The sequence below is a fragment of the Leucoraja erinacea genome, chromosome 13, assembly GCF_028641065.1.
Source record: "Leucoraja erinacea ecotype New England chromosome 13, Leri_hhj_1, whole genome shotgun sequence".
Classification (NCBI taxonomy): Eukaryota; Metazoa; Chordata; class Chondrichthyes; order Rajiformes; family Rajidae; genus Leucoraja; species Leucoraja erinaceus.
The window spans coordinates 54308501-54334686 of record NC_073389.1 but is presented as its reverse complement, the minus strand read 5'-3'; the positions used below and the strand labels follow the sequence as shown (position 1 = coordinate 54334686).

The 26186-nt window shown below is 50.1% G+C and overlaps 1 protein-coding gene across 3 annotated transcripts; it reads left to right on the top strand.

Moving 5' to 3' along the window:
• Nucleotides 1-167: 167 nt before the first annotated feature.
• Nucleotides 168-26059, top strand: LOC129703070 (stomatin-like). Of its 3 annotated transcripts, XM_055645261.1 has the most exons (9): nucleotides 168-440; nucleotides 2993-3084; nucleotides 4792-4864; nucleotides 7167-7249; nucleotides 11248-11451; nucleotides 17335-17517; nucleotides 23666-23850; nucleotides 25647-25729; nucleotides 25942-26059. In XM_055645261.1, the coding sequence occupies exons 1-8, from the start codon at nucleotides 368-370 to the stop codon at nucleotides 25687-25689; spliced, it is 936 nt and encodes a 311-aa protein (XP_055501236.1). In that variant the 5' UTR covers nucleotides 168-367; the 3' UTR covers nucleotides 25690-25729; nucleotides 25942-26059. The 3 variants fall into 3 exon arrangements, with proteins under 3 accessions (XP_055501236.1, XP_055501238.1, XP_055501237.1); XM_055645263.1 differs by lacking the exons at nucleotides 25647-25729; nucleotides 25942-26059 and having other exon boundaries at nucleotides 170-440; nucleotides 2996-3084; nucleotides 17383-17517; nucleotides 23666-23854; XM_055645262.1 differs by lacking the exons at nucleotides 25647-25729; nucleotides 25942-26059 and having other exon boundaries at nucleotides 173-440; nucleotides 17383-17517; nucleotides 23666-23854.
• The last annotated feature ends 127 nt before the right edge of the window (nucleotides 26060-26186 follow it).

The window sequence follows — 26186 nt, the reverse complement described above, 5'->3', positions numbered from 1 at the left end:
TGTGAAACGTCACCTATCCATGTTCTCCACAGATGCTGCCTGACCCGCTGAGTTTACTCCAGCACTCTGTGTCTTTTTTCTCCTCCTGCCTGGTCTTCTGTGGGTGTAGTGGACACTGGCCCCTTTTAAGAACTGTGGCAGCCCATGCTGCTGTGACACTTGAGCACTCTGCAGTGCCCTGGTGCCGTAGCAACCCTGGCAGCCCTGTCGGAGGTGGGGCCATCCCCTGCTCATCCTCTGCCCCGGCCAGCCCAGTGCCCGGCCCCTCTTGCCCCCACTCGCGTGTCTCCCACTCACTGATTGTTGCCTCTGTCCTCCAGCGATCGGCTCCAGTTCCAGCTCGTGGCTGGACAGCGAGAGAGCAGCCATGGATGAATACAAAATACAGATTCAAGCACGTAGCATGGATGAAACTGTGAAAGAGGAGAAACAAGATGAAGGTATTGGTCGGTTAAATGACAAAGATGTTGCAACCCTCACCCTTCCGGCTCATGTTGAAGTTTGAGAACGCACTATCTCCATCGAGTCATAGAGTGATACAGTGTGGAAACAGGCACTACAGCCCAACTTGCCCACACCGGCCAACATGCCCCATCTACACTAGTCCCACCTGCCCGCGTTTGGCCCATATCCCTCCAATCCCATCCTATCCATGTACCTGTCGAACTGTTTCTTAAACGTTGGGATAGTCCAAGCCTTAAAATACCCCCCAGCAGCTTGTTCAATACACCCACCACCCTTCGTGTGAAAAAGGTACCCCTCAGATTCCTATTAAATATTTCCCCTTCACCTTATGTCCTCTGGTGCTCGGTTTCTCTGCTCTGGGTAAGAGACTGTGCATCTACCCGATCTATAGACAATAGATGCAGGAGTAGGCCATTCGGCCCCTCGAGCCAGCACCGCCATTCATTGTGATCATGGTTGATCATCCATAATCAGTACCCCGTTCCTGCCTTCTCCCCATATCCCCTGACTCCACTGTCTTTAAGAGCTCTATCTAACTCTTTCTTGAAAGTATCCAGAGAACCGGCCTCCACTGCCCTCTGAGGCAGAGAATTCCACAGACTCGCAACTCTGAGAGAAAAAGTGTTTCCTCATCTCCAGACTAATGTCATCATCTCATGCCCTCTGGTCCTCGGTTCCCCTACTCTGGGCAAGAGACACTGTGCATCTTCCCGATCTACTCCTCTCATGATTTTATACAGATTCAGGGACAGTCATCAGGCAACTGAAACGTCCTCTCTCCAACTAGAGAGCGGTGCTGACTTCCCATCTCCCTCATTCGAGAACCTCAAACTAGCTTTAATTAGAGAGAGACACAAAGTGCTGGAGCAACTCAGCGGGTCAGGCAGCAAGTCTAGAAGGGCCCTGACCCTAAACGTCACCTGTTCCTTTTCTCCGGAGACGCTGCCTAAGTTGCTCCAGCAGTTTGTGTCTCTTTGTGTATAAACCAGCATCTGCAGTTCCTTCCTACATATCTTTAATCGGAGTTCACTGGACTTTATGTTGCACTAAACGCTATTCCCTTTAGCCGGTATCGTTATGCTATGGGCGGCTTGATTAGACAATAGACAATAGGTGCAGGAGTAGGCCATTCGGCCCTTCGAGCCAGCACCATCATTCATTGTGATCATGGCTGATCATCCACAATCCGTACCCCGTTCCTGCCTTCTCCCCATATCCCTTGACACCACTATCTTTAAGAACTCTGTCTAGTTCTCTCTTGAAAACATCCAGGGAACCGGCCTCCATCGCCCTCTGAGGCAGAGAATTCCACAGACTCACAACTCTCTGGGTGAAGAAGTTTTTCCTCATCTCCGTTCTAAATGGCCTACCCCTTATTCTTAAACTGTGGCCCCTGGTTCTGGACTCCCCCAACATTGGGAACATGTTTCCTGCCTCTAGTGTGTCCAATCCCTTAATAATTTTATATATTCCAATAAGATTCCCCTCTCATCCTGCTAAATTCCAGTGTATACAACAAGCCCAGCCGCTCCATTCTATCAACATATGACAGTCCCGCCATCCCGGGGATTAACCTGGTGAACCTACGCTGTACTGATTGGGGATGATCAGCAATGATCACAAAAATGCTGGAGAAACTCAGCGGGTGAGGCAGCATCTATGGAGCGAAGGAAATATGCGACGTTTCGGGTTGAGACCCTTCTTCAGACCCGAAACGTCACCAATTCCTTCGCTCCATAGATGCTGCCGCACCCGCTGAGTTTCTCCAGCATATTTGTCTACCTTCGATTTTCCAGCATCTGCAGTTCCTTCTTAAGCATTGAATGGCAGTGCTGGCTTGAAGGGCTGAATGGCCTACTCCTGCACCTATTGTCTATTGTCTATTGTTATCCTTCTAAATTCCAGTGTATACAAGCCCAGTCAGTCCATCCTATCAACATATGTCAGTCCCGCCATCCTGGGAATCATGATCATGTAGAATCTTTCCGCTGACTGGATAGCACGCAACATTAAACTTGGTACACATGACAATCAAGTTTATTGTCATGTGTCCCAGATAGGACAATGACATTCTTGCTTTGCTTCAGCACAACAGAACATAGTAGGCATTGACTACAAAACAGATCAGTGTGTCCATTTACCATAATATAAATATATACACACATGAATAAATAAACTGATTAAGTGCAAATAACAGATAATGGGCTATTAATGTTCAGAGTTTTGTCCGAGCCAAGTTTAATAGCCTGATGGCTGTGGGGAAGTAGCTATTCCTGAACCTGGTCATTGCAGTCTTCAGGCTCCTGTACCTTCTACCTGTAGGTAGCAGGGAGATGAGTGTGTGGCCAGGATGGTGTGGGTCCTTGATGATACTGCCAGTATTTTTGAGGCAGCGACTGTGATAGATCCCCTCGATGGAAGGGAGGTCAGAGCCGATGATGGACTGGGCAGTGTTTACTACTTTTTGTAGTCTTTCGTCATGTAGTCATGAACTAACCTAAACCTTCCACCGTTATCGCTCTCTCAGCAGGGTACGGATGGTGTGCCTGGATGATCATCATCGGCTCAGTAATGTTAGTCCTCGCAACCTTCCCCGTCTCCATCTGGTTCTGCCTTAAGGTAAATAAATGTCTCCTCTGGTGGCTTTGAACGGCTGTTCAGTAACTGTCCCCAAAACCCAGCTATTGCAGAGAGACACGAAACGCTGGAGTAACTCAGCGGGTCACGTGGCATCTCTGGAGAAAAGGAATAGGTGACGTTTCGGGTCGCGACCCTTCGTCAGACCTCTCCAGAGTCTTGCAGAAACTCTTGCAGAGTCTTGCTCCCGATGTTGGGCAAGTCCAGGACAAGGGGTCACAGCTTAAGGATAAGGGGGAAATCCTTTAAAACCGAGATGAGAAGAACTTTTTTCACACAGAGAGTTGTGAATCTCTGGAACTCTCTGCCGCAGAGGGTAGTCGAGGCCACAGTTCATTGGCTATATTTAAGAGGGAGTTAGATGTGGCCCTTGTGGCTAAGGGGATCAGGAGGTATGGAGAGAAGGCAGGTACCGGATACTGAGTTGGATGATCAGCCATGATCATATTGAATGGCGGTGCAGGCTCGAAGGGCCGAATGGCCTCTACTCCTGCACCTAATTTCTATGTTTCTATGTTTCTATGTTTCTATGACTGAAAACTACAAAAGAAGAAAAGGTCGAGACAGGCCATTGGCGAGGCTGCCATCGTACAGCGCCACCTGCAAAGTAAATGAGAGGGACCAGTCAGGGTCCAGGGGTCAAGGCGCACTGTCACTCCACCTCGGGTCCACAAGGGGGAGCAGTGGGTCTGTGACGGGATCTAGGGAGTGGGCAGGGCTGAAGATGTCCTGGGTTACACAAAAAAGCTGGAGAAACTCAGCGGGTGCAGCAGCATCTATGGAGCGAAGGAAATAGGCAACGTTTCGGGCCGAAACGTTGCCTATTTCCTTCGCTCCATAGATGCTGCTGCACCCGCTGAGTTTCTCCAGCTTTTTTGTGTAACCTTCGATTCTCCAGCATCTGCAGTTCCCTCTTAAACACTGAAGATGTCCTGGTTGGGTTGCTCCTGGGCCTGGCCATGCTGGCCATCCGCGAGTCACGGCGCAAGGCGGTGGAGGGCTTTGCCCGAGCCCGATGCCTGCCCCTTTACCAGGGTTACGTCCGCCAGTGCCCGGCTGGTGTTACAGGGGGACATCGTAGTCTAGTAGTTATTGAGTATATTTGTAACAACGCTGTTTGCAATTTAGAGCCTGAATAATCTGGTGATTCTGGAACATGGTGTTGGGGGGGCACCACGTGGTTGTTACGTGCAGGGTTAATAATAATAATAATAATAATAACTTTATTTATAAAGCGCTTTTAGAAAACATCAGTTACCACAAAGTGCTGTACATGGGAAATCAACAAAAAGTTATTACAAACTACTAAAACCATTAAGACGACAGGACTATAAAAACAGTAAAAAATTAAAAGACATTAAAAGCACTAAAACAGGAACAATGTCTCAGCCAGTGTCGAAAGCCAGTGAATAAAAGTGAGTTTTTAGGGAGGATTTAAAGATGGACAGTGAAGGGGCCTGTCTGATCTGCAGCGGCAAGGTGTTCCAGAGTGCCGGGGCAGCAACAGAAAAGGCTCTATCCCCTCTGAGCTTCCGCTTAGACCTTGGTACCTCAAGGAGCAGCTGATCCGCTGACCTGAGGCACCGGGTAGGAGCATATAGGTGGAGCAGCTCAGAGAGGTTGGTGGATGATGGGCTCGTCGTGGCTGAGTGATGATGTGTCGGTGTTGATTGTGTCCGTTTCTTGCAGACTGTCCAGGAATACGAGAGGGCTGTGATATTCCGACTCGGCAGACTCCTTCGTGGGGGGGCCAAAGGACCAGGTAGGCTTCCCAATCCCTGGCACGGAACCCAGAGCTTCAACCCACCGGCCAGAAGCGATAGGAGTGGAATTAGGCCATTCAGCCCATCAAGTCTACTCTGCCATTCAATCATGGCTGATCTGTAATTTTTCCTCTTTCTCCTCCCCTTCCCAGCTCTCCCACAGCCCACTGCCTCCGCCTCTTCCTTTCTTCTTCCCGCCCCCACCACCCCCCCCCCCACATCAGTGTGAAGAAGGGTCTCGACACCTATTCCTTCACTCCATAGATGCTGCCTCACCCGCTGAGTTTCACCAGCATTTTTATCTACCTTCTATCTCTCCCTCCCTAACCCTATTCTCCTGCCTTCTCCCCATAACCCCTGACACCTGTACCAATCAACAATCTATCTAGAGAATCTCTGCTTTGAAAATATCCATGGACTTGGCCACCACAGCCTTCTGTTCCAAAGAATTCCACAGGTGAGAATTTCCTCCTCATCTCCTTCCTAAAGGAACGTCCATTAATTAATTCCGAGGTTATGACCTCTAATCCTAGACTCTCCCGCTAGTGGAAACATCTACCATCCAAGCCTTTCACTATTCTGTAAGTTTCAATGAGGTTCCCCCACCCCATTCTTCTAAACTCCAGTGAGTACAGGCCCAGTGCCATCAAACGCTCCTCATAAGTTTGACCCACTCATTCTTGGGATCACAATAGACAATAGACAATAGGTGCAGGAGTAGAGGCCATTCGTCCCTTCGAGCCAGTACTGCCATTCAATGTGACCATGGCTGATCATCCACAATCAGTACCCCGTTCCTGCCTTCTCCCCGTATCCCCTGACTCCGCTATCTTTAAGAGCCCTATCTAGCTCTCTCTTGAAAACATCTTTGAATAAGGAAGTACAGCGAAGGTTAACACATCGATTCCCAGGACAGAGGCTCTTCCAACCTACCTCATTGTGGAGCCCTATCTAGCTCTCTCTTGAAAGTATCCAGAGAACCGGCCTCCACCGCCTTCTGAGGGGGAGAATTCCACAGACTCACGACTCCCTGTGAGAAAAAGACTCGTGTAAACCTCACGCCAGTGTGTCTGCTTCCCACTGGCCTGATTCAGGACCAGCTCCTTCCCCGCTGTTGTCAGACTCAGACAAACATAGACCAGTGCAGCACGGGAACAGGCCCTTCGGCCCATAATGTCTCTGCAGAACACGATGCCAAAACCAACTCTTATCTGTCTGCACGTGATCCACTTCCCTCCATTCCCTGCATATCCACGCGCCTGTCCAAATATATGCTGAGAACTATATTCTGCACTCTGTATCTTTCCCTTTGCTCCACCTGTTGTACTTTAGTTCCTGATTGTATTTATGCATGGGATTGTCTGATCTGATCTGTACAGCATGTGAAATAAAGCTTCTCACTGTACCTCGGTACACGTGACAACAATAAGCTTAAATACAGAAGGCCATTTGCCAGAGTAGGCTGTGGAGACAATAGACAATAGACAATAGATACAGGAGTAGGCCATTCGGCCCTTTGAGCCAGCACTGCCATTCAATGTGATCATGGCTGATCATCCCCACTCAGTACCCCGTTCCTGCCTTCTCCCCATATCCCGTGGCTCCGCTATCTTTAAGATCCCTATCTAGCTCTCTCTTGAAACCGGCCTCCACCGCCCTCTGAGGCAGAGAATTCCACAGACTCGCAACTCTCTGTGTGAAAAAATGTTTCCTCATCTCCGTTCTAAATGGCTGACCCCTTATTCTATGTTATCCCACTTTCCCATCCATTCCCTAAACATTGGGGGCAATTTACGGAGGGCTGATTAACTTGCAGATCTGCGCGTCTTTGGAATATGGAAGGAAACCGGAGCACCCGGAGGAATCTCATGCAGTCACAGGAAGAGGGCGGCACGGTGGCGCAGCGGGTGGAGCTGCTGCTTCACAGCGCCTGAGACCCGGGTTCCATTCTGACTACGGGTGCTGTCTGTGCGGAGTTTGTACGTTCTCCCCGTGACCTGCGTGGGTTTTCTCTGAGATCATCGGTTTCCTCCCACACTACAAAGACGTTGGATAATCGGCTTGGTGTAAATGTAAAATTCTCACTCATGCGTTCAGTATTAAAGTGCGGCTCGGACTCGCTGGTCCGAAGGGCCCATTCCCGCGCTGTATCTCGAAAGTAATTAAAAAAACTAAGAACGTGCAAACTCCGCACAGACAGCTCCCGAGGTCAGGATGGAACCAAGCTGTCCCACTATGCCGCACTTGCGTTTAAGTTTCAACTTGTTTAAAAGGCTGATGACATGTTTTGTTTACCTTTAGGTCTTATATGGTTCATTCCTTACACTGATAGCTTCTCTCTTGTTGACTTGCGGACAGTGTCATTCTCTGTGCCACCTCAAGAGGTAGGTGTGGTGGTTGTTTGCTACGTGCTGGTGGGGAGGGTGGAGAGTAATTAACTGTTTGCCGAAATATATCGTGCCAATGGTTGCACAATCTCCATGATCAGCTTTGTTGTTGTTTGTTTGTTTATGTGTGTATGTCTGTGTGCAGTGTGAACTGTGAGGAAGATGCTATGAGGATGCTGGGTGACTTGGACAGGTTGGGTGAGTGGGCAGATGCATGGCAGATGCAGTTTAATGTGGATAAATGTGAGGTTATCCACTTTGGTGGCAAGACCAGGAAGGCAGATTACTATCTGAATGGTGCCAAGTCTGGAAAAGGGGAAGTACAATGGGATATGGGTGTCATTGTACATCAGTCACTGAAAGTAAGCATGCAGGTGCAGCAGGCAGTGACATGTTGGCCTTCATAACAAGAGGAGTTGAGTACAGGAGCAAAGAGGTCCTTCTGCAGTTGTACAGGGCCCTAGTGAGACCACATCTGGAGTATTGTGTGCAGTTTTGGTCTCCAAATTTGAGGAAGGACATTCTTGCTATTGAGGGAGTGTCATATGCTGATAGAATGGAGCGGCTGGGGTTGGATACAGTGGAATTTGGAAGGATGAGAGTGCATCTTATTGAAACATATAAGATTATTAAGGGATTGGACACACTAGAGGCAGGAAACATGTTCCCATTTTTGAACGGAGATTAGGAAAAAATTCTTCACCTAGAGAGTTGTAAATTTGTGGAATTCTCTGCCTCAGAAGGCAGTGGAGGCCAATTCTCTGGATGCTTTCATCTACAATTCTCTGGAATCAGTACCCCGTTCCTGCCTTCTCCCCATATCCCCTGACTCCGCTATTTTTAAGAGCCCTATCTAGCTCTCTCTTGAAAGCATCCAGAGAACTGGCCTCCACCGCTCTCTGAGGCAGAGAATTCCACAGACTCAGAACTCTCTGAAAAAAAAAGTATTTCCTCGTCTCCGTTCTAAATGGCTTACTCCTTATTCTTAAACTGTGGCCCCAGGCTCTGGACTCCCCCAACATCGGGAACATGTTTCCTGCCTCTAGCGTGTCCAAACCCTTAACAACCTTATATGTTTCAATAAGATCCCCTCTCATCCTCCTAAACTCCAGAGTGTACAAGCCCAGCCGCTCCATTCTCTCAGCAAATGTCAGTCCCGCCATCCCGGGAATTAACCTTGTAAACCTACGCTGCACTCCCTCAATAGCAAGAATGTCCTTCCTCAAATTAGGAACAACATGCTGTATCTCTAAAACTAAACATGACTTTGACACCATCATGTTTCCACTAGTTTAGTTTAGTTTAGTTTCGAGATATAGCGCGGAAACAGGCCTTTCGGCACACCGAGTCCGCACCGACCAGCGATCCCTGCACAGACCAACAGGCCCTGGTACTGAAGGCTGATAAATCCCAAGGGCCTGATGCTCTGCATCCCAGGATACTTAAGGAAGTGGCTCTAGAAATCGTGGACGCATTGGTGATTATTTTCCAATGTTGTAAGACTCAGGATCATTTCCTATGGATTGGAGGGTAGCTAATGTTATCCCACTTTTTAAGAAAGGCGGGAGAGAGAAAACAGGGAATTATAGACCAGTTAGCCTGGCATTGGAGGTAGGGATGATGCTGGAGTCAATCGTTAAAAGATGAAATAGCGGCATTCGGATAGCATTAACAGGATCGGTCCGAGTCAGCATGGATTTATGAAGGGGAAATCATGCTTGATTAATCTTCTGGAATTTTTTGAGGATGTAACTAGCAAAATGGACAAGGAAGAGCCAGTGGATGTAGTGTACCTGGACTTTCAGAGGAAAACATTTTCACACAGAGAGTTGTGAATGTGTGGAATTCTCTGCCTCAGAGGGCAGTGGAGGCTGGTTCTCTGGATGCTTTCACGAGAGAGTTAAATAGAGCTCTTTGGGATAGCGGAGTTAAGGGATATGGAGAAAAGGCAGGAACTGGGGTACTGATTGTGGATGATCAGCCATGATCACAGTGAATGGCGGTGTTGGCTCGAAGGGCTGAATGGCCTACACATGCATCTATTGTCTATTAACACTATTCTACACACACTAGGGACAATTTTTAAAAATCATTTATCCATTTATACAAAGCCAATTAACCTACAAACCTGTTTGTCTTTGGAGTGTGGGAGGAAACCGAAGATCTCGGAGAAAACCCACGCAGGTCACGGGGAGAACGCAAAAAATGCATCAGACAAGCACCTGTATTCAGGATCGAACCCAAGTCACTGGCGCTGTGGGGCTGTAGTTCTAACGCTATGCCACGGTGGGAGAGTCTAGGGCGAGCCCTCGCCAGGCGTCGCCGGAGGTGAGCGCTCCGTTCGTGGCCCGTGTCAGCCTGAAGCCGCGGTCTGCGGAGCTCCAGCTGGCGGCGTTTGGAGCCCGGGATCCTTCGTTGGGGATCCATAGAAACATAGAAACATAGAAACATAGAAATTAGGTGCAGGAGTAGGCCATTCGGCCCTTCGAGCCTGCACCGCCATTCAATATGATCATGGCTGATCATCCAACTCAGCATCCCATCCCTGCCTTCTCTCCATACCCCCTGATCCCCTTAGCCACAAGGGCCACATCTAACTCCCTCTTAAATATAGCCAATGAACTGGCCTCAACTACCCTCTGTGGCAGAGAGTTCCAGAGATTCACCACTCTCTGTGTGAAAAAAGTTCTTCTCATCGGTTTTAAAGGATTTCCCCTTTATCCTTAAGCTGTGACCCCTTGTCCTGGACTTCCCTAACATCGGGAACAATCTTCCTGCATCTAGCCTGTCCAACCCCTTAAGAATTTTGTAAGTTTCTATAAGATCCCCTCTCAATCTTCTCTAATTCTAGAGAGTATAAACCAAGTCTATCCAGTCTTTCGTCATATGAAAGTCCTGACATCCCAGGAATCAGTCTGGTGAACCGTCTCTGCACTCCCTCTATGGCAATAATGTCCTTCCTCAGATTTGGAGACCAAAACTGTACGCAATACTCCAGGTGTGGTCTCACCAAGACCCTGTACAGACACCTGCTGAGCAGACACCAAGATCCAGAGGAGAAGGGCTCCGACCAGCGGCCCGTGGCCTACCTCTACCGCAGGCACTGCGGGTACTTACCAACCTGGAGTAGGGTCCCTTGCCGGGGATCCCTGGAGGAGAGCTCTGACCACTGGCCCTGCCGTCTGCGGTGCTTCTGGCTGCGGCGCGGCGGGGACTTTAAATCTTCGACCGCCAGCCTGCCGTCTACACCATCTTGAAGCCGCGGTCTCCGGTGGGGATGCACCGATTCAGGACTTACCTGGACTTACCCTGTCTGTACATCTGGACGCCCGCAGCGGCGACTGCGGAGGGTTGAGGTCCCGACCACGGGGGAAAATGGAGGAGGACTGGCCAAACTTTGTGCCTTCCACCACAGTGATGAATGTTGTGGTGGATGTTTGTGTTAAATGTTATTGTGTATTTGTGTGTGTTCTTTTTTGTTGTACCGCTGCTGGCAAATTCATTTCACGAATAAAACTTGGCGACTTGACTTGACTTGACTCTGAATAAAAGGACGTACCATTAGAAATGAGACGAAGAGGAATTTCTTGAGCCAGAGGGTGGTGAATCTGTGGAAATCTTTGCCACAGACCAAGTCAGTGGATATTTTTAAGGCAGAGATTGCCAGATTCTTAAATAGTACGGGTGTCAGGGGTTATGGGGAGAAGGCAGGAGAATCATATGATGGTGAAACATAGAAACATAGAAAATAGGTGCAGGAGTAGAGGCCATTCGACCCTTCGAGCCAGCACTGCCATTCAATATGATCATGGCTGATCATCCAGAATCAGTACCCCGTTCCTGCCTTCTCCCCGCATCCCTTGATTCCGTTAGCCCTGTGAGTTAAATCTAACTCTCGGTTGAAATCATCCAGTGAGTTGGCCTCCACTGCATTCTGTGGCGGAGAATTCCACAAGTGTCTGGGAAACTCTACTGACCGCTGAGCTTTGTTGCAGGTGCTGTCGAAGGACTCTGTGGCGGTGATGGTGGACGCTATAGTGTACTACCGCATCTTTGACCCGGTGCGTTCGGTGGTCAAAGTGAAGAACGTGGCCAGTGTGACTCACCTCCTGGCCCAGACCACACTGCGCAACATCCTGGGCACCCGCAACCTGTCCGAGATCGTCTCGGATCGCATGAACATGGCTCAGCAGATGGAGGTATGGCCCAGGCAATCAACCCCTCCCCCCCTCGGCCCACAGCCTGGTCTACCTGTTCAGGTGTCTTTTAAATGTTGTTGTCGTACCTGCCTCAACGACCTCCTCTGGCACCTCGTTCACTAATGGAAACAAGGGGAGTATACGGGGAGAAGGCAGGAACCGGGTACTGATTCTGGATGATCAGCCATGATCACATTGAATGATGGTAGACACATATGCTGGAGAAACTCAGCGGGTGAGGCAGCATCTCTGGAGCGAAGGAATAGGTGACGTTTCGGGTCGAGACCCTTCTTCAGACTGATGTGGGGGTCTGCGCCTCTTCCTTTCTTCCTCCAGCCTCTATCCCCCCCACCCCCACATCAGTCTGAAGAAGGGTCACGACCCAAAACGCTCCATAGATGCTGCCTTACCCACTGAGTTTCTCCAGCATGTTTGTCTACCTTCGATTTTTCCAGCATCTGCAGTTCTTTCATAAACACATTGAATGGCGGTGCATGCTCGAAGGGCTGAATGGCCTACTCCTGCAGCCAGAGCAGCTACCCCGGCCTTTGTCTCTCATGTTTAGTTTAGTTTAGGGATGCAGCGCGGAAACAGGCCCTTCGGCCCACCGAGTCCGCGCCGACCAGCGATCCCCGCACACTAACGCTATCCCCCACACACACTAGGGGACAATTAACCTACAAACCTGCCGTTCTTCCGCGTGTGAGAGGAAACCGGAGTACCCGGAGAAAATCCACGCAGGTCACGGGGAGAACGCACAAACTCCGTTAAGACAGCACCCGTGGCGGGGATCGAACCTGGGTCTCTGGCACCGCGGCGCCACCGTGTCACCCTGTTACTGGTGCATTATTCTCCGTACTCTGGCCCCGTACATCGCCCATCATGTTGTTGTGGGTAGGAACTACAGATGCCGGTTCAAACCGAAGATAGACACAAAACACTGGAGTAACTCGGCGGGACAGGCAGCGTCTCTGGAGAGACGGAATGGGTGATGTTTCGGGTCTCGGGTCAATATCCTTCATTCCGAAGAAGGGTCTCGACCTGAACGACTCCCATTCCTTCTATCCAGAGATGCTGCCTGTCCCGCTGAGTTACTCCAGTATTTTGTATCTATCTTCGCCCATCACTTTGTGTCTTACACGTTCATAAGGCCATAATTTCTTGGTGCAGTATTAGGCCATTCGGCCCATTATGTCTATTCCATCATGCAATCATGCCTGATTAATCTTTCCCTCTCAACCCCATTCTCCTGCCTTCTTCCCATAACCCCTGATACCTGTGGTAATCAAGACTCTTGTCTATCTCTGCCTTAAAAATATCCATTGACTTGGCCTCCACAGCCGTCTGTGTCAATGAATTTCATTCTGTGGCAATAAATTCCATTCCAACACTTCCCACCAGTAATCGGGCAGCTTGTTCAGTGTAGATTCTCATCTTTGGCCTGCGATTCCATGAGACTTTTAGATGTTTACACTTTCGAGATACAGCGCAGAAACAGGCCCTTCAGCCCATCGAGTCCGCACCGACCAGTGATCACCCCGTACACGAACACTATCCTACACACTGGGGACGATTTACGATTTTTAAACGGAACCAGGCCCTTCGGCCCAACTCGTCCATGCCGACCATCTAAGCTGGTCCTATTTATAGAAACATAGAAACATAGAAAATAGGTGCAGGAGTAGGCCATTCGGCCCTTCGAGCCTGCACCGCCATTCAATATGATCATGGCTGATCATCCAACTCAGTATCCTGTACCTGCATTCTCTCCATACCCCCTGATCCCTTTAGCCACAAAGGCCACATCTAACTCCCTCTTAAATATAGCCAATGAACTGTGGCCTCAACTACCTTCTGCAGGAGAGAATTCCACAGATTCACCACTCTCTGTGTGAAAAAGGTTTTCTTCATCTCGTTCCTAAAAGATTTCCCCCTTATCCTTAAACTGTGACCCCTTGTTCTGGACTTCCACAACATCGGGAACAATCTTCCTGCATCAAGCCTGTCCAACCCCTTAAGAATTTTGTAAGTTTCTATAAGATCCCCCCTCAATCTTCTAAATTCTAGCGAGTACAAACCGAGTCTATCCAGTCTTTCTTCATATGAAAGTCCTGCCATCCCAGGAATCAGTCTGGTGAACCTTCTCTGTACTCCCTCTATGGCAATAATGTCTTTCCTCAGATTAGGAGACCAAAACTGTGCGCAATACTCCAGGTGTGGTCTCACCAAGACCCTGTACAACTGCAGTAGAACCTCCCTGCTCCTATACTCAAATCCTTTTGCTATGAATGCTAACATACCATTCGCCTTCTTCACTGCCTGCTGCACCTGCATGCCTACTTTTAATGACTGGTGTACCATGACACCCAGGTCTCGTTGCATCTCCCCCTTTCCTAATCGGCCACCATTTAGATAATAGTCTTGTCCTTGAAGGCACCAGTCAAAAACACAACTCGATGGCAAATCCTTGGTGCCACATACTCTGTAGCTGGCTCCAGATGTAACACATTCCCAGTTAGCCTTTGTTTTGAGTTTAGAGATACAGCGCAGAAACAGGCCCTTCGGCCCACCGAGTCCATGCCGTCCAGCGATCCCGCCACACTGGCGCTATGCTACACACACACGAGGGACAATTCACAATTTTACCGAAGCCAATTAACCTACAAACCCCTACGTCTTTGTTGTGTATTGTGTATCGCCTTTCCGCTGACTGGTTAGCACGCAACAAAAGCTTTTCACTGTACCTCGGTACACGGGACAATAAACTAAAACGCTATTGTTTCTCCCGCCTTGGGCACAGATAGGTGCTCACCCTTATAGTTTCCCCCCTTCTATTAATGGGTGCTCACCCTTATAGTTCTGCCCTTGACCCCCACTGATAGGTGCTCACCCTTATAGTTTCCCCCTTCCTCCCACTGATGGGTGCTCACCCTTATAGTTTCCCCCTTCTATTAATGGGTGCTCACCCCTATAGTTCTGCCCTTGACCCCTGACTGATGGGTGCTCACCCCTATAGTTTCCCCCTTCCTCCCAATAATAGTGCTCACCCCTATTGTCCCCCCCCCTTCCTCCACTGATGGTTGCTCACCCCTATTGTTTTCCCCCCTTTCTCCTGTCGAAGGGTGCTCACCATCAGTTCCCTCCCCGCCAACTTCCTCTCACCAGAAGTTCCCCATACTCCTCCTCATCAATGGGTGTTCACCTTTGGTGTTCCCCCGTCCCCCTCACCGTTGCGAACTCACCTTGCCGCCCAACTTGTCCACGTTGACCAACAAGCCCCATCTGCCTGTGCTTGGCCCATATCCCTCCAAACCGATCCTGTCTCACTGTTAAACGTTGCCTCAACTACCTCCTCCAGCACCAAGCCACACTTCCTGCATGGATGGGGTTGTTTTTCAACGTTATTCCCTTATCGTATCTAGACACTGGAAATAGCTCGATTGTAATCATGTACTGCCTTTTTTAACTTGGCATCATGGTCAGCACAGACATTGTGGGTCGAAGGGCCTGTTCCAATGCTGTACTATATACCATGCTCTGTAAAGTTGACCAGAGCATCGACTATAACATTTCTCTGGAGCGTCGGAGACTGAGGGGAAACCTGATATAACTGAACTGTATAAAGTATGGGAGACGCAGAGAGGGTGGGCAGTCAGAACTCATCTACTATCTACCTCATTGGTGACCCTCGGACTATCCAACACCCAATGCGGTTTAGTTTATTAATGTCAGGTACAGTGGGGTCCAGTGAAAAGCTTCAGTTTGCAGGCTGCCTGGACAAAGGAAAGACTATACGCAATTACAATCAAGCCGTCCACAGTCCGAGCCTCGGACTGTCCTTGATCGGACTTTACTGGCTTTATCTTGCACTAATCGTTATTCCCTTATCATGAATCTGTTCACTGTAGACGGAGATGAAGAAAAACGTTTTCACCCAGCGAGTTATGAATCTGTGGAATTCTCTGCCACAGAAGGCAGTGGAGGCCGATTCACTGGATGTTTTCAAGAGAGAGTTAGATAGATTTCTTAAAGATAGCGGAGTCAGGGGATAGGGGAGAAGGCAGGAACGGGGTACTGATTGGGGATGATCAGACATGATCACAATTGGTGGAGTGCTGGCTCGAATATCCAACACCCCAATGCGGTTTAGTTTATAATGTCAGGTACAGTGGGGTCCAGTGAAAAGCTTCAGTTTGCAGGCTGCCTGGACAAAGGAAAGACTATACGCAATTACAATCAAGCCGTCCACAGTCCGAGCCTCGGACTGTCCTTGATCGGACTTTACTGGCTTTATCTTGCACTAATCGTTATTCCCTTATCATGAATCTGTTCACTGTAGACGGAGATGAAGAAAAACGTTTTCACCCAGCGAGTTATGAATCTGTGGAATTCTCTGCCACAGAAGGCAGTGGAGGCCGATTCACTGGATGTTTTCAAGAGAGAGTTAGATAGATTTCTTAAAGATAGCGGAGTCAGGGGATAGGGGAGAAGGCAGGAACGGGGTACTGATTGGGGATGATCAGACATGATCACAATGAATGGCAGTGCTGGCTCGAAGGGCCGAATGGCCTACTCCTGCACCCATTGTCATCGTGTATTGTCTTTCAGCTGTCTGGATAGCATGCAACGAAAGCTTTTCACTGTACCTGGGTACATGTGACAATAAACCGGACTGTAAATTGGTTCAAAGACGGTGACGTTCCGCGCTGTGGCCCCCGCTGGCCTCTGACCAGCGACCTCCACATGAGGTGGAGACAATGTACTGGGGCTCAACATCTGCCGTTAAAAATCCCCTCCTGCTTGAACCTTGGACAGAATAAAACAGCCCTGTCCGCACTCCGAGTGCTGGCTTTTGCTGTAATTTAGAAACATAGAAAAACATAGAAAAATAGGTAGGAAAGAACTGCAGATGGTGGATTAAATCGAAGGTAGACACAAAATGCTGGAGTAACTCAGCAGGTGAGGCAGCATCTCTGGAGAGAAGGATAGGTGCAGGAGTAGGCCATTCGGCCCTTTGAGCCATTACTGCCATTCAATATGATCATGGCCGATCATCTAAAATCTACCTCCTCATATCCCTTGATTCCGTCAGCCCTAAGAGCTCTATCTAACTCTCTCTTGAAAACGTCCAGTGAATTGGCCTCCACTGCCTTCTGTGGCGGAGAATTCCACAGATATAGCCGGCTCCTTATTGCTGAATCTTGTACCATTTATCTGTGGACTTTGGACGGCTTCATTCTCGATTAGTTCGGGTGTCAGGAGTTACGGGGAGATGGCAGGAGAATGGGGTTGAGAGGGTAAGATGGATCAGCCATGATTGAACGGCGGGGTAGATCCGATGGGCCGAATGGCCAAACTCTGCTCCGAAGACTTAGTTTAGAGATACCGCAGAGAAAACTGGTCCTGCGGCCCACTGAGTCCGCGCTGACCAGTGACCACCCCTGGGGACAATTTACCACTAACGCTAATTAACCTACAAACCTGCGTGTCTTTGGAGTGTGGGAGGAAACCGGAGCGCCCAGAGGAAACCCATGTGGTCACGGGGAGAACGTGCAAACTCCGTACAGACAGCACCCGTAATCAGGATTGAACCCGGGCCTCTGGCGGTGTAGGGCAGCATCTCTACCTTAAGGTCCTAAGTGATGGCAGTAGAATGAGGCCATTCAGCCCATCGTTTACTCCACCATTCAATCATGGCTGATCTATCTCTCCTTCCTAACCCCATTCTACCACCCCTTAACCTCTGACACCCGCACTAACCAAGAATCTATCTACCTCTGCCGTAAAAACATCCACAACAGCCGCCTGCCCAAGTTTTTGTTTTGTTGACAATGTCAGGCATCCTGTGGGGGTAATTGTCATAATTGATGTGCTTTTGGGCAGCGGCCAGGGAGAGAGACCCCCAGTGTGAATGCCGTGTCCTTGCCACAGGGCCTCCTGTTCGAAGCGTCGCAGGTCTGGGGCGTCAAGGTGGAACGCGTGGAGTTCAAGGATGTGCGGCTGCCGTCGGGCCTGCAGAGAATGATGGCGGCAGAGGCAGAGGCCGTGAGGGAAGCCAAGGCCAAGGTGAGGGGGCGAGGGGTGAAGGTGAGGGGGCGAGGGGTAAAGGTGAGGGGTCGAGGGGCAAAGGTGAGGGGGCGAGGGGCGAGGGGTAAAGGTGACGGGGCAAGGGGCAAAGGTGAGGGGGTCGAGGGGCAAAGGTGAGGGGTCAAGGGGTAAAGGTGAGGGGCAAAGGTGAGGGGGCGAGGGGTGAAGGTGAGGGGGTCGAGGGGTAAAGGTGGGGTCGAGGGGCAAAGGTGAGGAGTAATGGTGAGGGGGCGAGGGGCAAAGGTGAGGGTGCAAGGGGTAAAGTTGGGGCCGAGGGGCAAAGGTGAGGGGTCAAGGGGTAAAGGTGAGGGGCAAAGGTGAGGGGGCAAGGGGCAAAGGTGAGGGGGCAAGGGGAAAAGGTGAGGGGCAAGGGGCAAAGGTGAGGGGGCGAGGGGCAAAAATGAGGTGTGGGGCAAAGGTGAGGGGGCAAGGGGCAAAGTTGAGAGGGAATGGCTGGGGGGGGAAGGTGATAGGGTCAGGGATAAGGTCACAGAGACTCCATGAATGGCAAGACTAGTGTGAGGGATCTACTGCCATTCCCATTCCATTATGTGTTTCTAAGACGTTCTTGTTTAATTTATTATTGTAACGAGGTGCTGTGAAAAGCTTCTTGTTGCGTTATTTTGTTTAGCGATATGGCGCAGAATCAGGCCCTTCGGCCCATCGTGTCCGTGCCGACCAGCGATCCCCGCACACTAACACTATCCCACACACTAGGGACAATTTACTATTTTTTTTACCGAAGCCAATTTACCAACAAACCTGAAAATGGATGCAAAAAGCTGGAGTAACTCAGTGGGACAGGCATTATCTCTGGAGAGAAGGAATGGGTGACATTTCGGGTCGAGACCCTTCTTCAGACCTGTCTGTCTTTGGAGTGTGGGAGGAAACCGGAGCACCCGGAGGAAGCCCACGCAGGTCGCGGTGAGAACGTACAAACTCTGTACAGACGGAATCCGTAGTCAGGATGGAACACGGGTCTCTGGCGCTGTGAGGCGGCAACTTTACCGATGTGCCACCGTGCCGCCCTATTCAGCCGGAGGAAAGGATCACAAGAGACATTGTTTGCTGCTGGGGTGTGGGGCTGCTTGATGTGCTTGGTGTGATGTGAGGACAGGGCCACGGAGTGAAGCCACGATGACTCCCGACATCACAGTCCAGAACCAGGGGCCACAGTTTACGATTAGATTAGATTAGATTCCTTTATTGTCATTCAGACCTTTCGGTCTGAATAAAATTTTGTTGCCTGTAGTGATACACGACAATAATAAATAACAAAACATCCAATAAACACAAATTAACATCCACCACAGTGAGTTCACCAGGCACCTCCTCACTGTGATGGAGTCAAAAGGCTTAGTCTCTGTCTCTTCCCTCCTTGTTCTCCCTCTGCTCTGAGGCGGATCCAGGCCGAAGATGCCGCCCTCCAGTCCAGCGGACCTCCGTAGTGATGTCGCCGCTGCCTCAGCTCCGATTCGGGCCGCTGCCGAAAGCCGGAAAACACCACCTCAGTGAGTCGGGCCGCCACCGCCTCAGCTCCGAGTCCCGCAGCCCCACCTCCGAGTCCCGCAGCCCCAGCTCCGAGCCGGGCCGCATCAGCTCCGAGTCCTGCAGCCTCAGCTCCAATTCAGGCCGCTGCCGAAAGCCGGAAAACGCCACCTCAGTGAGTCGGGCCGCCACTGCCTCAGCTCTGAGTCCCGCAGACTGAACTCCGAGTCAGGCTGCTGCCGAAAGCTGGAACGCCGCCTCAGCGAGTCGGGTCTCCGCCGCATCAACTCCGAGTCCCGCAGCATCAGCTCCGAGTCGGGCCTCCGCCGCCGCCTCAGCCCCGAAGTCGGCCAGCCTAGTCCTGGCTGGCACTGCCTCCGGAGCCTCGAGGTCGGTCGCAGTTGGAGACCGCCAGCTCCGCCATTAGGCCTCAGCGCAGACGGAGGCAGAGAAGAAGGGGATACGACAAGAAAAAGTCGCATTCCCCCGAAGGAAGAGACAAAAAAACATGTTTCACCCCCCCCCACACACACATAACACAAACAAATAAACTAAAATTTAACTAAAACAAGACAAAAAAAATACAACAAAAAAAGTAAAAAGCAGACGGACAGCAGGCGAGCCGCAGCTTAAGAATAAGTAGAAATGTTACAAAATTTTGAGATTTAAAAAAATCAAGTCTGCAATTTATCCCATCAGATAAAGCATAAAAAGAAGTTTAATTTGACACCTAATTCACTTTCATATCTTCAGTATTAAAAACGTTGTGGCCATTTTCATACTCGGAAATTAGCATCTTGTTTCCTATTGATTTTCCATTGACTTAACACAAAAGCTGTGATCGAGGACAGTCTAAAGCCCATAACTTTCTTAAAAATTAAGAGAACTGAAAGAAATGTTCAGTTATTATAGATTGAAGCATTCTGAAACAAATGTTAAACAATCTTACTTGGATGACCTGAAATTAAAGCATATAATTAGTTAGTTACCCAATTGTAGCTAATTCCAAAATTCAATTACTAGATCTAAACATCTATCCATTTCTTAAGGAAAGATTAACATTTTTAAATAGCCTAAGTTCCACAGAACATTCACACAAGAATTCACAATAAAACATGATTTTCAAAACTCATTGACATTAATTTATAGGTCAAATGGAATGAATTTAGTGTTCAATTGCTGTAAATTAATGGCCATTTAAATCAGCTTTCGAGTGGGATCCTGTGGAACTCTGTGGAACGCGCTGGTTTGGAACGTTCCCATTGCAGTGAATTTGTACCCCATATGCCCAGAAAAATACTGCGGGATTTAATGGGCCCCCAAATTAGCTACTCACAACATAACATTTTGTATAAAGGTATCTTATGAAGCGCTTTTTAATGTAAAAATAAACAGCCTACCTTGCGTTGTCCCCTACATGATATCCGTCCCATTGGCGGCGGTCGCGGGTGTAGAGGATGATTTTTAACCTACTATAACAATTAAATTAACCAATTAAGTTTAAAAATAGCTGCAGCGAACGAACCTCGCAGCGATTTTTCGTCAGCAACTAAGTAGGCTGAACAACCTCGATTTGAATAGCCGAGAGAAAATCGCGTTTTAAACCCGCCCCCCTCTCAAAGGCGCCAAAATTGCGCACACGGGCAGCGATAGATCTGCAGCGTAGGTTTTGCAACATACCTAGAATAAGCTGTAAACCATTTAGAATGAGGAGATGAGGAAACACTTTTTCACCCAGAGAGTTGTGAGTCTGTGGAATTCTCTGCCTCAGAGGGCAGTGATAGGAGTAGAGTAAAATGGGTGCTGGGTGAACCGTGCGCAGCTGAAGGGCTTGGTTCAGTGCTGTATGACTCTCACACAGAGTTGGAGAGCTGAGAACTAGAGGACATCGGTAGAAGGTGAGAGGGGAATGGTTTAATGGGAATCTGAAGGATAACCTTCACACACAGAGGGTGGTGGGTGTATGGAACAAGCTGCCAGAGGAGGTAGTTGAGGCTGGGACTATCGCAACGTTTAAGAAACAGTTAGACAGGTACATGGACAGGACAGGTTTGGAGGGATATGGACCAAATGCAGGCAGGTGGGACTAGTGTAGCTGGGACAGGTTGGCAGTGTACGCAAGGTGGGCCGAAGGGCCTGTTTCCACACTGTATTACTCTATGACTCTTAAAACATAAGAGGGGAGGAGGAAGATTTAATAGGAAGGTGAGGGACAACTTTTCCACACGGAGTGTGGTGGAACGAGCTGCCGGAGAAGGTAGTTGTGGCAGGTACAATAACAGCATTTTAAAAAGTAGCTCAGCGGGTCAGGCAGCATCTGTGGAGAACATGGATAGGTGACGTTTCACAGAGTGCTGGAGTAACTCAGCGGGTCAGGCAGCATCTATGGAGCTAAGGAAATAGGCAACGTTTTGGGCCGAAACCCATAAGGGTTTCGGCCCGAAACGTTGCCTATTTCCAGAAGGATTTTGGCCCGAAATGTTGCCTATTTCCTTAGCTCCATAGATGCTGCTGCACCATAACTCAGTGGGTCAGGCAGCATCTGTGGAGAACATGGATATGTGACGTTTCACAGTGCTGGAGTAACTCAGCGGGTCAGGCAGCATCTGTGGAGAACATGGATAGGTGACGTTTCACAGAGTGCTGGAGTAACTCAGCGGGTCGGGCAGCATCTGTGGAGAACGTGGACACAGCTGGGGTGTGAGCTACACTAGGTGCTTTTCCTGCAGTTTGCATGTGGCCTCACTCTGGTAATGAAGGAGACCCAGGACAGGAAGGTCAGAGTGGGTACACTAAAAAGCTGGAGAAACTCAGCGGGTGCAGCGGCATCTATGGAGCGAAGGAAATAGGCAACGTTTCGGGCCGAAACCCTTCTTCAGAGGCCAGAGTGGGAATGGGAAGGGGAATAACCTGGGAGATTCGGTAGGAACTCTCTTATTCCGGACTGCAGAGAATTGTGAATGTAACCGGGTCCATCACACAGACCAGACTACCTACCATCTGTCTGAAGAAGGGTCTCGACCCGAAACGTCACTCATCCCTTCTCTCCAGAGATGCTGCCTGTCCCGCTGAGTTGCTCCAACATTTTGTGTCTAACTACCTACCTCCGCCTCCACCAGGTGGCGCTTCGATGGCAGCCTCGCCAACAGTCTGTCTGTCCATTTTGTCTTTTTTTTAGTTATTTTTAGTGTGTTTTAAAAGTTTGTGTTAATGTTCTCTGGTTTGTTTTATGTGGGGGAGGGGGCGAGGGGGATTTTTTTTCTCAGTCTCTTACCTTGCCGGAGATGCGATTGTTTCCCGGATCGTATCTCCAGTCGATCTGCAGCCTAACATCATGGAGCTGGCGGCCTCGCTCGGGACTGACTTTGAGCCCCACCGCGGGGACGTGGACTTGCCAGCGGAGCCTGCGATTCCTTGCCTGGGATCGACGCTCCAACCGCGGCCTGCGGACTTTAACATCGAGGAGCTCGCAGTCTCGGTTTGAGGGCGACGTCGGGAAGCTCCAAGAGCAACACGACGTTCGACCAGTCCCGGCCCGGGGTAGATCGCCCGGCGCGGGGAAGCTGAGATTCCCCCCCGATGCAGGAGCTTGATCGCCCCAACGAGGAGGCCCGCCACTGGCTACGGGAGTAAGATCGTCCCGTTAACGGAAGGTTCGAGGCCCCCGACCGCTGGAGGACAAAGAAGGGAAGAGATTGAACTTTTTTTCGCAAAAACAGGAAAGCAGACTATTATCTAAATGGTGGCCGATTGGGAAAGGGGGAGATGCAGCGAGACCTGGGTGTCATGGTACACCAGTCATTGAAAGTAGGCATGCAGATCCAGAGCCAGCAACATTTTGGGGGACCCCTTCCACCCCAGCAACGGACTGTTCCAGCTGCTACGGTCAGGCAAACACCTCCACTGCCACGCTGTGAAAACAGAGGATGAGAAGTAGTTTCTTCCCACAGGCCATTAAGACTGTAAACTCTTATCTCACCAGGGACTCATTTACTGTTGTGTTGTGTCTTTTTTAAATTGCTGTTTTTTTTTTCTTTCATCAATATGTAATTACTGTCTGAAGGAAGGTTTCGGCCCGAAACGTTGCCTATTCCCTTCGCTCCATAGATGCTGCTGCACCCGCTGAGTTTCTCCAGCACTCTGTGAATGTCTATGGTTTAAAACAGCACCTGCAGTTCCTTCCTGCACTTGGAGGTTAACGGACAAAAATGCTGGAGGAACTCAGCGGGTGCAGCAGCATCTACGGAGCGAAGGAAATAGGCAACGTTTCGGGACGAAACCCTTACGGGTTTCGGCCCGAAACGTTGCCTATTTCCATACCGGTTTCGACCCAAAACGTTGCCTATTTCCTTCGCTCCATAGATGCTGCTGCACCCGCTGAGTTTCTCCAGCTTTTTTGTGTACCTTCGATTTTCCAGCATCTGCACAGTTCCTTCTTAAATAATATGTAATTACGTTCAGTTCTATTCTATATTGTAGTGTTTTGCACAAAGTCCGCGAGCATTGCCACTTTTCATTTCACTGCACATCTCGTATGTGTATGCGACGAATAGACTTGACTTGTCCATGTCTCTGTGTTTCCACGTCTCGTTGTTAATGTCCGGTATGGGTGTCTCTCTCTCTCTCTCTCTCGTCGCAGGTGATCGCTGCCGAGGGTGAGTTGAATGCGTCGCATGCGTTGAGGGATGCGGCAAGCGTGATGAAGAGACACCCGACTGCCCTGCAGCTGCGGTACCTGCAGACGCTGACCGAGGTGGCGTCCGAACACACCTCCACCATCTTCTTCCCCGTGCCCATCAACCTGATGACCGGCTTCGTGAGGAAGTGAGCCTGGGTCGACGGGGGGGGGGGGTCTCGGGGAAAAGGAGGGGGTGCACCTCAACATCCTAAAATCCTGCACTCGTGTTTCCTGCCTCTAGCGTGTCCAAGCCCTTAACAATCTTATATGTTTCAATGAGATATCCTCTCATCCTTCTAAACTACAGAGTGTACAAGCCCAGCCGCTCCATTCTCTCAACATATGACAGTCCCGCCATCCCGGGAATTAACCTGGTGAACCTACGCTGCACTCCCTCAATAGCAAGAATGTCCTTCCTCAAATTAGGGGACCAAAACTGCACACAATACTCCAGGTGTGGTCTCACTAGGGCCCTGTACACCTGTACACAATACTCCAAGTGTGGTCTCACCAGGGCCCTGTACAACTGCAGAAGGACCTCTTTGCTCCTGTACTCAACTCTTCTTGTTATAAAGGCCAACATGCCATTCGCTTTCTTCACTGCCTGCTGTACCTGCATGCTTACTTTCATAGACTGATGAACAAGGACCCCCAGATCCCATTGTACTTCCCCTTTTCCCAACTTGACGCCATTTAGATAGTAATCTGCCTTCCTGTTTTTGCTACCAAAGTGGATAACCTCACATTTATCCGCATTAAACTGCATCTGCCATGCATCTGCCCACTCCCCCAACCTGCCCAAGTCACCCTGCATTCTCATAGCATCCTCCTCACAGTTCACACTGCCACCCAGCTTTGTGTCATCTGCAAATTTGCTAATAGACCTTGGGCAGGAGTGGGGGTGAGGAGGGGGAGGGGGAGGGGGAGGGGGATAGAAAGATGCCAAGCGTTTGGGTTAACGTGTGGGAAGGAACTATAGACCGAAGATAGATGCAAAAAGCTGGAGTAACTAGGCAGGTCTGGAGAGAAGGAATTGGTGACAATGGTCTCGACCCGAAACGTCACCGAATCCTTCTCTTCAGAAATGCTGCCCGTCCCGCTGAGTTACTCCAGCTTTTTGCCTCACCCCTCCCCATCCCCACAACACCATCACACTTTTGTTTTACAGACTTAAGGTCATGAGGAATAGTAGAATAAGGCCATTCGGCCCATCGAGTGCACTCCGCCATTGAAGCATGGCTGATCTGTCTCTCCCTCCTAACCCCATTCTCCTGCCCTTCTCCCCGTAACCCCTGGCACTCGCACTAATCAACAATCTATCCACTGATCTGTCTCCCACTTAAAAATACCCACTGACCTGGCCCCCACAGCCTTCTCAAGATTCAAGATTCAAGATAGATTTAATTGTCACATGTGCCTGATGGCACAGTGAAATGAATTTCCATACAGCCATACAATAAAAATCAACAGGACACAACACACTATAGGGTTTGACATAAAACATCCCCACACAGCAGAATCAAAGTTCCCCACTGTGTGGGAAGGCACCAAAGTCAGTCTTCTTCCTCCACTATTCCCCGTGGTCAGGGCCTCCCCAAGCCCTCCGCAGTTGCCGCTACGGGCGGCCCGATGTTCAGGACCGCTCGCCGGGGTGTTGTAAGTCCGACGTCGGGGCTGCGGGACGTCCTCAGCGGCGTGGACACAGAGTCCGCCCCCTCCTACCGGAGTCTGCGGCTTCCCAAAGTCCGCAGGCCGCGCCGGGTGGAGATTGCTGCTGGAGACCCTCTGCAAGGAGCCCCCGGACTCCACGATGCCGTTCTGCCTACTAATCTACGCATTAAAATTTTCCATTGACTTGGCCTACACCGCCTTCTGTGGCAATGAATTCCACAGATTCTCCAGCCTCTGACTAACGAAATTCCTCCTCATCTCCTTCCTAAAGGAATCCCGAGACTGACGACGAGGGAAGCCATCATCGCCCCTGACGCCCGCACTAGCCCTCAAAGTATTGCAAGCGGGTGAATGGTGGGTGTTTACACTGCTGGAGATGGGCAGTGGGTTGGGCAGCGGCGGGGTGGGGTGGGGGGGGGGGTGGGGGGGGGGGGGGGGGGGAGGTGAGGGGGATCTAGCCCAGGGCCAGGAGTTGCTGAGGAGTTTCAGCACTCACTGTTTCCCCTCTATTAATGTACTGTAACGAGGTGACTTGTTGTCCATTCTGCCTCTGCTCTGCTCAACAGATTCTCCAGACAAGTGTGCCATTTGATGGTGTCATTGAGTGTGGCCATTCCACCTCCATGCCCAAAGAGGTCGGGCAGCGATCACCCATTTCCTACAACGCAAGGCACTTTCCCCCCCTCCCCTCTCCCCCTGCCCGCTCTCTCTCCCCCTCCCCCTCCTCACCCTCGCCCTCGCTACTCTCCCCCCTCCTGCCCCCCTCTCACCCTCTCCCCTCCCCTCTCTCCTCCCTCCCTCTTTCCCCTGC

Coding starts and splice junctions, on each gene's coding strand:
- LOC129703070 (XM_055645261.1), top strand. CDS start 368: ATGGATGAATACAAAATACAGATTCAAGCACGTAGCATGGATGAAACT. Junction 4,865..7,166: donor TGGGGGGGCCAAAGGACCAG/GTAGGCTTCCCA, acceptor GTTTACCTTTAG/GTCTTATATGGTTCATTCCT. Junction 17,518..23,665: donor TGAGGGAAGCCAAGGCCAAG/GTGAGGGGGCGA, acceptor CTCTCGTCGCAG/GTGATCGCTGCCGAGGGTGA.